This window comes from Macaca thibetana, chromosome 15, assembly GCF_024542745.1.
Source record: "Macaca thibetana thibetana isolate TM-01 chromosome 15, ASM2454274v1, whole genome shotgun sequence".
NCBI classification, from domain to species: Eukaryota; Metazoa; Chordata; class Mammalia; order Primates; family Cercopithecidae; genus Macaca; species Macaca thibetana.
Genome location: NC_065592.1, coordinates 4,832,142 through 4,844,498, shown reverse-complemented (window position 1 = coordinate 4,844,498; position 12,357 = coordinate 4,832,142). Strand labels below are relative to the sequence as shown.

General features: G+C 53.2%; 2 protein-coding genes across 5 annotated transcripts in view; one reads left to right on the top strand and one right to left on the bottom strand.

Annotated features, from left to right (window-relative positions):
• The window catches only part of DPH7 (diphthamide biosynthesis 7), an 807,287-nt gene that overhangs the window by 350,214 nt on the left and 444,716 nt on the right, over positions 1–12,357 (top strand). The window lies entirely within an intron of this gene.
• The window catches only part of CACNA1B (calcium voltage-gated channel subunit alpha1 B), a 251,604-nt gene that overhangs the window by 136,049 nt on the left and 103,198 nt on the right, over positions 1–12,357 (bottom strand). For all 4 annotated transcript variants that reach the window (XM_050759692.1, XM_050759688.1, XM_050759689.1 and 1 more), the window contains 4 exons: positions 11,529–11,641; positions 4,732–4,844; positions 2,441–2,572; positions 2,132–2,204 (listed from right to left, as the gene is read on the bottom strand). In XM_050759692.1, the coding sequence (XP_050615649.1) occupies positions 2,132–2,204; positions 2,441–2,572; positions 4,732–4,844; positions 11,529–11,641 (431 nt within the window). The remainder of the gene's footprint in view (positions 1–2,131; positions 2,205–2,440; positions 2,573–4,731; positions 4,845–11,528; positions 11,642–12,357) is intronic.

Genomic DNA, 12,357 nt, shown 5'->3' with positions numbered 1-12,357 from the left:
ATGCCCTCCCTGCCCTACTCCCAACCTCATTCAGAAGCAGGGGCTCCCACCCTGGGATCTCAGGACCCTGGTCCAGATTCACCTGTGGGAATTATAGGCCTAGCCACCAGTCGGCTCTGCCCTGCAGCCTTCCTGGTCTCCTCCAGCCGAAGAAGCCCTCACCCCTCCTCAGCCTCCTCCAAAGAGCCCAGGCACCTCCCCCAGTGCTTAGAGGGGGCTGAGCCACACCTGCACACTTCTGCTGCCATGGGACTCAGACTCCCAAGCCCATCTGCCGTTCTCAGGCCATGTCCTGGTGCCCGGGTCTCTGCTGTCTCTCACCACTGTATGTTCTATTCCATTTCTATTCCTCAGAGATTTTGTTTTTACTTGTCTAGGTCCTCTTAATTTCTAAGTGTATTTTTTTTATCTTATTGCTGTGTTTAGAGCAAGGGGCATGTAATGTCTGAATCAGAGCATTATCTGATCAGAAAAGCCCACTTTCCTCCCAACTTTGACTTCTCTCCCTCATCACACTCAGGTCTTTTCTTGTAACAAACACAGCAAAGCATGGCTGTGGTCATGTGCCGCGCAACCCTCCTGGCATGGAGCCCCTCCCTGCAACAGCTTCTACAGGGCAAAGCCTCAGCCTGGCCCCCCCACACCTGGAGTTTCCTGTCCCACCACCGCCACCCTCTTGCCACCCCAGACACTCCTCACATTTTGGCTGCTTTGCTGGAAATGCGCTCCTCCCAGTTCCCCTTGCCTGACATTCAGGACTCTACAGGCAGCTCCAGGCCTGTGACCTCCCCATCATGCGGCTTGGAGACCATCCACTTCTGTCCCAGCGGCTGACATAGGTCCTGTCACCCACTAAGAGTTCAAAAAACATCTGAGAGACCAAAGTCTGGAAGTCACTGGCCTGTGAGCGGCCAAGGCTTTCAAGTCAGAGAGAGGGAGGACAGTCGGAGGCTGACAAGTGCCCCCGACTCAAGGAATCAGAGGAGAGGAGGAGAGGCAGCAACTCAAACATGAGACCAGAGAGGAAGAAGAGATGACAACAGCAAGGCCCTGACAGGCCTGAAGCAGATGCGCCTCTGGGAGAAGAGTTAGCTCTGCCTGGCAGTGACTAGGAGCTGACAGGCCATAGGCTCCAGCCTAGCAGGGTGAGGGTGAGTGGGAAGATGTGAGAAAGGGGACCGTCGTGGAGGCCTGTGGTGCAAATTAGGACAGAACTCCTCTTTCAGCCAATCGTCTAATTTGGTCTGAATGGTCTGCTGGCAAGACTTCCTCCCTTTGAGAGAGTGGGACCGAAAGGGCCCCTCTCTTCACACAGGTTGCAGGCTCCAGCCCTGACCAAAGGTAGTAGGACCAGCAGCCCCAGAAGCCAGGGAGCCAAGCTGAGCCCCTGGCCTGGAGCAAACACAGACTGTTGGGCCTCCCTAAGAGGCATCACAGGCAAGAAAACAGCCGCCATCCTGTTCAGTCTCAGACATGGCATCCAAGTATGTTTCATGGGACAGGAGTGCAAGGCATTCTCCCATCAGTAAGACCAGTCATGGGCAGGATTGTGGGGCCACACCCTATGAAAGGGGAGAGTACCCAACCAAGAAAGTCCTCAAAAGGGAACCCTCCAAGAGGGCAGAGGCTGCGTGAGCCAACAAAGTCTCTGTCGTAGAGAAATGGGGCCCCAGCCCCCACTTCCCAAGGAGCTGAGGGGGGCAGTTTTCCAGATACAGACGAGAACTGAGGGGGTCAATGGCATCTGAGATAGTAGCAAGAGAAGTTTAGGGAGTGCTTTGTTTTTTGTTCTCGGAGGATAAAAAACAGAAATGCATGCAAGTCTCAGAAGCCAAGAGATAAACTGGTGGCTTGAAGCCCAGCTGGGCCCCCAGGGAACTATACTTGCTCCCTACGGTGCTGCCACAGAATCCAATTTTCTTCACCATAGGGGCTGGGGTCCCCGGACCTGGAGATCTGCACGTTGCCGACTGCCTGTGCTCCCCTCATTTGAGGAACACTGTGTCTGAAAGGTCGGCGATCTGGGCCGTGCGGAGGAACAAGGGAGGGAATGACAGGAGAGTCCGCCTTCCCAGCACCCAGGGGAGACGGGAGCCGGACAGTCTGCAAATGTGCAAAGTAAGGGCCTTACCTGGAAGACAGTGAGGATGGCAGCAGGGAAGGTGTCGAAGTTGGTTGTGGGAGTCTCATCCTGGAAGTTGAACCTGAGGAAAACAGGAAGGCTTGGGAAGCGGCAGCCCCTCAGCAGCCAGGCAGCGCCTGCAGGCTCCGGCATGGTCTCAACCTGCTCGCTTCAGGCTGCAGACCGCTGCACACCGGCCCCTCTGAGGACCTTCCTGGCAGGAAGGTGGGTGGAGGCAGCCTGGGCGGCGCTGTCTGCTCTGAGCTCTACCTCCCTGCAAGCCCCCAGCCTTGAGCTCTCCTGCCCAGGCCCACTTACTGTCCCCCAAACAGCTGCATCCCCAGCAGGGCGAAGACGACAATGAACAGGAAGAGCAAGAAGAGCAGGCTGATGATGGACTTCATGGAGTTCAGCAGGGACACCACCAGATTCCGCAGGGAGCTCCAGTACCTGCAGGGCCAGGCAGGGGGTCTGAGCCAGCTCCAGACGCTGACTTCACACTCATGGCTCTCTGCAGCCACACTTAAGGCTCCCGTGACTTTCTAAACCCTGAGGGCTGCACGCCTAGGTATGAAGGCAGAGCTTTTCTCTGGAGTTCCAGGCCCACTGCCCTGGACGTCTCTCCCTGAGGGCCCCATGGGACGGCAAAGAAAAACACACCCAGTGCAGGACTCACCTCATCCCCTCAAACTGCTCCCTGCCACTAGGTTCAGGAGGGATGAGGCCACCATCCAGGTGGCCAGGCCCAATCCCAAACTTCATCTTCAGCCCCTCCCTGCCCCTCACCCCTCAAACCCAGTCAGCTACCAAGTGTCTCAGACTAATGCCATGTGAAGCAAGTCCCACAACTGCTGTCATCAGCCCACAGCAGGAGGAGCAGCTGCACCAGAACCTAGAGCAGATCTTCTGCAAGCGCTATGGCTGGTGGCAGAGACCCTGGCTCCAGTGCCCCCTCACCAGGGACCAGGGACACGCGGCGTGGAGAGCTTGTAGGGCGGCACCACACAGACTCTCTGTGGTATCCCTCAACGCCCCCCATCCCAGAGGGCAGTGACCATGCCCTGCTCATGCACGGGTCCCCCTGGCACACAGGCGCCACCGAGGTTGCTGACGGCAACTGAGGGGCCGGTCCCTCATGTCCCTGTGCCTCTGCACATGCTGTCCCATCTCCCTGCAATGGAGGGACTGCAGGACAGACACTGGTCTCCTTTGGTGCTCACTCTACCCCTGGGCACCCTTGGGCTCCCAAACCGTGTCCTTCTCCCTGGCGCCCACATCAGAGACCCCACTATCCTCCATAGATTCTCTTACAAAGTACCTGAGGGCTAATGGCAGATGGGGTGGAAGATTCTGGGAAAGGAATCGAGACTTCTCCTGGGACTAGCAGGGGTCTAGGCCAGCCTGCCTCAGGACAGGGGTCACCTACTTCCTGGGAGAAAATGGAGCCCAAGATGCCAGACCTGGAGGTGGGGTAAAGGCAGCCCTGTGGTCACTTCCTGGACCCTCACACCAGCAGGTTCTGGGAAGGCAACAGAAGTCTGAGGACGCACAGCACAGAGCACCGGTGGGGATTCTGTCCCAGTGGGACTCAACTCTGCCCAAAACTCTTCTGCCTTTATAGCTTCATATCCTCCTATGGTCTTAGGTTTGGATTTAGAGTGGATTTTGGAAAAGACCTGGGATTTCAGTTGCCCTGGGGAGGTCAGTGGGCTTCTGAGAGGTCGTCTTGATCACCAGAGGTGTGACCTATGACCTGGCCCTGCATGGGCTCAGTGTCAGCAGCTCTGCTCTTTGGGCCCTACAGCTGCCAAGGACACACACCAAGGTCGATGCTGGCCCACGCGTGCGTCTGGTAGGGTCCAGCTACTCAGGAGCCTCCGCGGTGCAGCCTTTGCTGCTGATGAGACTGCTGTGAGGAGGGTCTTTCTCTCTCTCTTCCCCACTACAACTCTGGCAGCAAGGGGAAGGGTTTTTGCCCTGGTCCTCCTCTCACTACCTGCATCTGTCATTTCTTGGGCTTCAGTCTCTTTGTAGGCAAACTGCAGCAACTCACTTCCAGAGACAAGTGGTACAAAACTGTAAACATGGTCTTGTCACTGCCATCGTCAGCAAGGTGCAGGGTGGAGAAAGCAGGCCTGGGCACGGGGGCCAGGCAGGCACCAGGCTGGCTCGGTAAGAAGCTCAGGGCCATGGCAGGGTGCACACAGGCTCCCAGGGGTGGAGCTGCAGGGAAGGTGGGCAGACTTGGGGACCAGACGGTGGACAAGCTTCCATCTGATGACTTCTGTCTTCCTCATTAACTACAAAGCAAAGTCACCTTTGAAGGCTGGGAAGATGGGGTGGTGGTTTCAAGAGAGGAGATGACACGAATCGTGGGGAGCAAGTGAACAAGAAAGCTAAAGGGTGCCAGAGGCCAGTCGGGGATGGCCCTGAGGGCAGATGTGGCCCCACAAGGCTGTTTTGGAACCATCTTTTGTATTTAAACCAACTGTAAGCCACAGAGAGAGCTTCTGGGTGCTATGAACTCCTGGGGACAAGCACCCTGTGTGGCTGATCCCACGCCCTCTCCACCCTACACCTGCCCTCGCCTGGGAGCGCAGGGGACATACTTCGTGACTTTGAAGATCCTCAGCAGGCGGAGGGCCCGCAGCACGCTGATCCCAAAGGAGCTTCCAGGCTTGATGGCCGCCCAGACCACTTCAAAGACGCTCCCCACAATGACCTGCAATGGGATGGCGTTAGCCTTGGGTGCACCGCATCCGCACCCGTGCATGCAGATGGATGTGTGTGCGCACCCTGACTGGCTGCACCTCTCCGTAAGGAACCATCCTGCTTCCTTGTCTGACAATCAAGCCAGATAGGGTAACTAACACAAGGCACACACCTCACACTGAGCTCTTGGAACCTTTGGGGAAGGCTGTAGAGTCCCACCAGTCCCGGTACCTGCCCTCCCTCCCACTCCCCACCCCCATCCCCCACCCCAGACGCACCAGGAGGACACAGACATGGGCTAGGTTAGGCCTGCTGGCTTTCTGGCAGACCTTACAACCACCTGGTCTAATACCTCCTCTGTGCTTGACCACAGCCTGGTGACACTGGTGTCTTCTTCAACAACTCTGGAGCTGGGCAAACTTTCAGACAGCACTGACTGTTAGACTGTTCTCTCAGACTAGCAAAATCTGTCTCCCTGTAACTTCCCCTCCCTGATTCTGCCACTGCTCCAAGATACTCAGATTCATAAATTGTATCTTGAGTCTTTTCTTCTCCAAATGACCAGGAAACAGCACATGCCACCAAGAACAGATTATGGCAAGCCTGCCTGTTTGTTGCATGCACCGTTGACGTTGGTGAGCTGAAATTTGTAAGCAAAGTACACGTCCCTCCTTCCAGCCGTTCCTCAGATAGACCGTGAGGAGGGCCGTCCTGGTCAGGGCCTGGTGTGAGGGACTCAGAAAGGACAGACCAGGGGGGCTGGAACACAGGAGACCCTTTACCACCTTCCCCCTGGACAGGACAAGCAAGGGGCCCCAGACTGAATTCTTTCCCAGGCCACCACACCTCAAGGGGCACAATCTGGGCTCACAGAAAGCAGGAGTGCCCATGTCTTCTTCATGTGTGTAATTCTCATTTCCTCTAAGCCACACTTCTGCAACTGGTGTGGAGAATTCCAAAGCTGAGCCTCTCAAACTCAATTATATTGTATTTGGGACATATATTTTCCAAAGTTTCAGTCATTTCCACCAATTTCACATCAACTGCAAATCTGATGAGCTTAACGTCAATGTTCTCACAAAGTCACTGAGAGAACGATGAATATGCTAAGACAGAGCCCTGCGGTACATCTCTAGAGACCTCCCTACAGGCTGACACTAATCTGTAAACCAGCATGTCCGGGAATGGCTGTGCACCATTTATGGATCAACTCAAATGCACAGTCATCTGCTGCACCTTTCTCTACCTTGTCCACAGATCGCCATTCAGAGAGTATCTAATGTTCTGTCAACAACCAGGTACACCAATATCCACAGCACCTGTGATAACCCTATCAATACAACAAATTAGGTGAGCTTGCCACCCGAGCCTTGCCAAGAGTGCCATCTGTTCTTGGTGATCACACGTGGCCCTTGATCATCACTACCAACTTTTCTCTGCAACAGCAAATCATCCAGATGCTTGCCTAGGGTTGAAGATTGTAGTTTTCTAAATATACTTTCTTCTCATTGCCAGTCTTCCAGCATCTCTCCTGTTTTCCACTAATTCTTTAAATTTGTCTTCATTGGTTCATATAGTAGGCAGCCTCTAAGATGGCCTCAGGAATCCCCACCACCCAGTATTCACTCCCCTGTATAATGCTATCCCCTTGAGGATGGGTGGGACCTAGTGACTCACTCTTAGTAAACGGAATACAGCAAAAATGATGGGATGCCACCTCTGAGATCTTGGGAACTCTTGACTCTCTTTCTCTGAACACCAGATATCATGTCATAAGGACACTCAGGCAGCTGGGAGAGGCCCATGTGACCAGGAACAGAGGCCTGCCAGCAGCCACACGAGTGAGCCCGGAAGCAGATTTTTTAGGTCCATTGACAGCCATCATGGGCATGAGGCTGGAAGTGAATTCTCCAGCCCCAAATGAGCCTGGGAAAACTGCAGCCTCACTAGAGACCGCAAGCCAGGCGCACCCAGTTAAGCCACCCTGATTCCTGATTCACAGAAACAGTGAAATAATAAATACTTGTTTTCTTACGCCACTAAGCTTTTGGATAATTTGTTCCCCGGCAGGAAAAGTCAATACAGATTTTGGAATCAGAAGTGGGGTGACGCTGTGATAAAAACCTAAAATGTGGGAGTGGTTTTGGAACCAGAGGATGGACACTGAGCAGCATATTCATGAAGGGCTAAAGTGCACTTAACACATAATTCATAGAATTTTGGACATTATGCATGCCGCACACCAGGGTCTGCAGGAAAGCAAGGAGAGTTTCATAGGAAACTAGAGAAAGGAGTCCTGTTGTGTGCTGGCAGAAAGTTTAGCCACACTGTTGCATGCAGCTATGTAAAAAGTAGAAAACAGGCCAAGTGCGCGGTGGCTCACACCTGTAATCCCAACACTTTGGGAGGTTGAGGCAGGCAGATCACTTGAGGTCAGGAGTTCAAGACCAGCCTGACCAACATGGTGAAACCCCATCTCTGCTAAAAATACAAAAAATTAGCTGGGCGTGGTGGTGGGTGCCTGTAATCTCAGCTACTCAGGAGGCTGAGGCAGGAAAATCGCTTGAACCTGGGAGGCGGAGGTTGTAGTGAGCCAAGATCATGCCACTGCACTCCAACCTGGGCAAGAGTGAGACTATGTCTCAAAAAAAAAAAAGTAGAAAACATGCTTAATAAACCAGATCAACCTCAAGAGCTCTCCGAGCCAAGTGCTGAAGGTGCCACCTCATGTCTTCTTGCTGCTTATAGTCAAATGTGAGAGGAGAGAGTTAAACCCAGGAAAGTGCATTAAATAAAAGGAAGCCAGGACTTGCTGGTTTTGAATATGCTCAGCCTCTCCAGATAGCAACATTAATAATGGCAAGGTCTCAACAAAGACATGGGGAAAAAAATGCTCAACACCACTAATTAGAGACATGCAAATCAAAACCACAGTGAGATACCATCACACCAGTCAGAATCGCTATCATTAAAAAGTCAAAAAATAACAGATGTTGGCGAGGCTACAGAGAAAAGGGAATGTTGGTGGGAATGTAAATTAGTCCAGTCACTGTGGAAAACAGTTTGCAGACTTCTCAAAGAACTAAAATAGATCTACCATTTGATCCAGCAATCCCACTACTGGTTATATACCCAAGGGACTATAACTCGTTCTACCAAAGAGACACATGCACTTGTTCACCACAGCACTATTCACAACAGCAGGGACACAAACCAGCTTAGGTGCCAGTTAACAGTGGACTGGATAAAGAAAATGTGGTATATATACACCATGGAAGACTGCACAGCTATTTAAAAAAAAAAAAAAAAAAAAAAAAAAAAAAAAACACGTATTTTGCAGTAATATAGATGCTGCCAGAGGCCATTATCCTAAGTGAATTAATGCAGAAACAGAAAACCAAACACCACACGTTCTCACGCGTGGGAGCTAAACAAGGGTAGACATGGACACAAAGTAGGGAACAATAGACACTGAGTACTAGAGGGAGGGGAAGGGGTTGACAAACTATCTTCCGGGTACTATGCTCACTACCTGGGTGATGGGATCGTGTGTATCCCAAACCTTAGCATCACACAACATACCCATGTAACAAACCTGCACATGTGCACCCTGAATCTAAATAAAACTTGAATTTAAAGAGAGAAAGGTGGCATGGTCTAAAGATGAAGCCAAGGGCAAGACTGTGACTTTTAGTTGAGATCCCAAAAGGATCAAAGGTAGCGTCTCAGAGCGCTACTCAGCCACATTTTCAGGCTCTTCAAAGAGATTGAGGGTGCCTCACACATCCGGTCAATGAAGCAGTAACTTCTCCAAGACACTGGAGGTGTTGACCCTTAGCATCTCAACAGGAACACAGACAGAAAAGGTCTAAGGCCTAATAGGTGTGGGTAGAGCTTTTTTCTAATAAAGTGAACCCCAAGGTTCACAACACATCCATAAAGTTCTTAAAGGACATATATGCAGAGACATCACCAACTTGAACTGAAAGAATCAAGACAGTACACAACGAAAACAGGTCTTTAAATTCCCAAAATTCTGCCAGTGGGAAGGAGGCTGAGAAAACCATTCAACTGAAAACCTGAACTACCTTTCATGGAAAAGCAAAGGGAGGGAGAGGGCAGAACCAAGAGCCCAGAGGGTTTCCTGGCTGTAATAACGAATCCCAGACTTTCCAGCATGTGCCCCGCTGGATTTCAGAATCCCTATGGACCAGTGGCTCAGCTTTCTGCTGTCCCCTTGCTGAGCAGGAATATCTACTGCAGTTACCCTGTGCCCATCCTACCACTGCACGCTGAATGTGGAGCGTAGATAACCGTCTAGTTCCACAAGTCAACGGAATAAGAGGCACCGTGGCCACTGCACTTAGGGAACTACACTCGAGGAGCCTCACCCACACCTGAACCTAACTGAGGATGAGATTCTGGACTCTGAGTTGATGCTGTAATGGATAAGATTTTGGGGAGTTGGCAGGGGTGAAGGTGTTTTACACTGGGAGGGATATGAGTCACTGAGAGCCAGAGGGCAGGCTGTGGCAAGCAGCCTCTTCAATGGCCCCCGTGGTCCTCACTGTCTGGTGTTCACATCTTCGCGTAATACCTGCCCCCATATATTCCTACCCCTAGCCCAGTCACTGGCCCAGTGACTCACTCTTAACTAAAAGACAACGGCAAAACTGACAGGATCTTTCTTTCAAGACAGGATTTCTATAGCTTCTGTCTTATGTGCTCTCAGTTCTCTCCCTCAGACCACAGCTGAGGACGTTCCAGCAGCCTATGGAGAGGCCACACGACCAGCAACCCAGCCTTCTAGCAACCAAACGCATGAGCTTGAAACCAAATTCTATAGTCCCAGTCAAGCTGTGGAATGACCGTATCTTTGGCCTTCAACTGGGCTGAATCCTCCTGAGGGACCCTGGGCCAGAGATACCCAGTTAAGCCACAGCTGAATTCCTAAGCCAAAGAAATGTGAAACAGATGTTTGTACTTTAAAGCTGCTAAGTGTTAGAAGAATGTGTCAGCTTATGTGCAAATTATCTCCATGTCCTGAGATGCAGTCAGTTCAGATCAGAAGATGAGAAGACATGAAAAAGATCCCTGCATCTCTGACTTCTCTCCATCTCTCAGCTCCCTCAGTCAATGCACTCAGGCTTTCCTTGTGACCAAGAAGTCGAAGGGTAAGAAGGGTTGTTGTCTTCCCACCATCTATCGAAATCACAGGTTTCGATATAGGCGGCCACCGCCTTCCCTTCCTCAGAGATCAGAAACACAGCATGATGCAAAACCACTACCCCCGAGGCCAGAAAGCCAGGCTCACCCACTGACTCCTCTCAAACCAATGGGCAGCCTGGGGCCAGTCACACAATGTCTGCCGTTATCATCAATAAAATGAGAGTCCTTGTGAGGATTCAACAAAATCACAGACACAAATGTCTACCACGGGGAGAAGTATAGCGCTCATGAGAGAAAAAGTCCAATTAAGCTGAATTTTCTTACTGAAGTTTTACTACCACAGTCCAGGCCCCTCTCTGGCTCCTGTAAACACTGCAGAGCTCCAAACCCTCCCTTGGGGGACAGCACTCCTACTCCCCACTCCTTCCTGAGGAGGCAGTGCTCCCACCTGTCACTCCTCCATGGGAGGGGTAGTGCTCCCACCTGTCACTCCTTCCTGGAGGACTCTGCTCCCACCCTTCACTCCTTCCTAGGGAGGTAATGCTCACGCCTGTTACTCCTTCCCGGGGGACTCTGCTCCCACCCTTCACTCCACCCTGAGGGGTGCAGTGCTCCCAGCCTTTACTCCTTCCGGGGGGGGCAGATCTCCCACTCTTCACTCCATCCTGGGGGGCAGTGCTCCCACTCATCACTCCTTGTCACTCCCACTTGTCACTCCTTACTGGAGGGTTTGAAGCGCTCTGGTACAAAGCCTTGGAGGGAGTACTTACTCCCACTCCTCCCTCCTCCCTCAGGGGGCGGTGTGGCCACCCATCATTCCCAGCCTCCAGCAGGAAGGCTCAGAACTCAGCCTCTGGGCAGGTGCCAACAGTGCCACATCCCTAGGCTCGGGGTTCAGGTCCCAGGAAGTGTCCTGTGCTCCCTGCCGGGTTCCAGCGAGGAGCGTCTCAGACTGCCCTGCCCTGCCCTCTGTGCTCGAGTGTCATGGTAAGCGGTGAAACACGCTGCCTCCGAGGCTTCCCTCACCTACTGAAGTTGGTAAAGAGACCCAGGCCAAGGCCACCACCTCCCCCAGCCCCGCAAAGAGGGCAGGACCATCACGGCCTAGCAGGCCCCAACCCCCAGAAGTGCTGGTGGATGTACCCAAGCCTGCCCAGGGCCAGAGCCCCCCGAGCTCCATTGGGGAGAGACTGAGCCCTCCACAGGTTCGTGAGATCCCAGGCATGGAGGCAGCTGCAGAGCCTTCAGATGACTGTGAAAGTCTACGGACAGGATCAGAAGAGGGAGGAGTGGCCTCCCGCCAACAGAGAGCGGCTGAGGCTGACACTCCCATCAGGCCTGGCCACAACAGGCCTCCTCTGCCAGCCCCTGCTCCTCACTGTCTTCAGGTAGGCTTTCTGACCCATGGAGGGTCACAGACCCCAGCCCACACTGGGCATGGCCTATGGGCAGGGGCCATGTGTGCACACGCAGGAAAGGACACAGCCTGGGCCCCTGTGGGCCCCCGATGAGGTCTCTCACTCACCCCAAAGTCAAAGCAGTTGAAGGAGGACCGGAAGTAGCTTCTGGGCCCCAGGCCATACATCTTCAGGGACATCTCTGTGAGGAAGAGACCCAGGAAAACAAACTCTGCAAAATCTAGGAGAAGCCGGAGAAGAGGGGGATTAGCTCGAGGCCTCCTCCCACTCCGGCTCCAGCCCAGACTGGAGGACACCAGACCTCTGGGCCTTCCCAGGGCTGAGCCTTCCAGGCCTGGCCTACAGTCCCATGCTCTGAAGTCTCAGCCCAGGAAAGGAACGATAGATTGAGAGGGACACGGAGAGGTACCTGTTGCAGTCTGAAAGGTGATGAGTGCCTAGTGCCTCTGAGACCCAGAGAAGGACGGGCTCAGCAGGAAGCAAGCTCCCAAGATCAGCCCAGGTGTGACTTCTGGAGTCATGGGGGTGCCCCCTCCTCACCAGAGGAGGGCCTGGGGCTATGAGGCAAAGGGCCCCATTTCCCCCGGGGAGAGGCCCAGCTACAGCTTCCAGTTGTTGGTCCTTCCACCTCTGGCCTCACCCCAATCTCTGACCGAAGGTGGGGTCCCTCAACCTCCTTGTCAGAATCTCCCATCTTTCCACTGGGACTTCCCAGAGGAAAGGCGCCTCTCCCCAGGATGGCCACAGCACTGTGGCTGACTTGTATTCTGTTCACATTTGCTGCCCTGAAGGCAGACCTCCTCCACCACTGCACTCCTATCCAGCACGAGGCTGCCAAGAGGCACTGTCCCCTTGCACTCTCACCGAGTCACAGAGGTTCCCACGGGCACAACAGCAGTGGAGCGGGGCTGTCCTGGGCCCAGGAGTCCTGCTGAC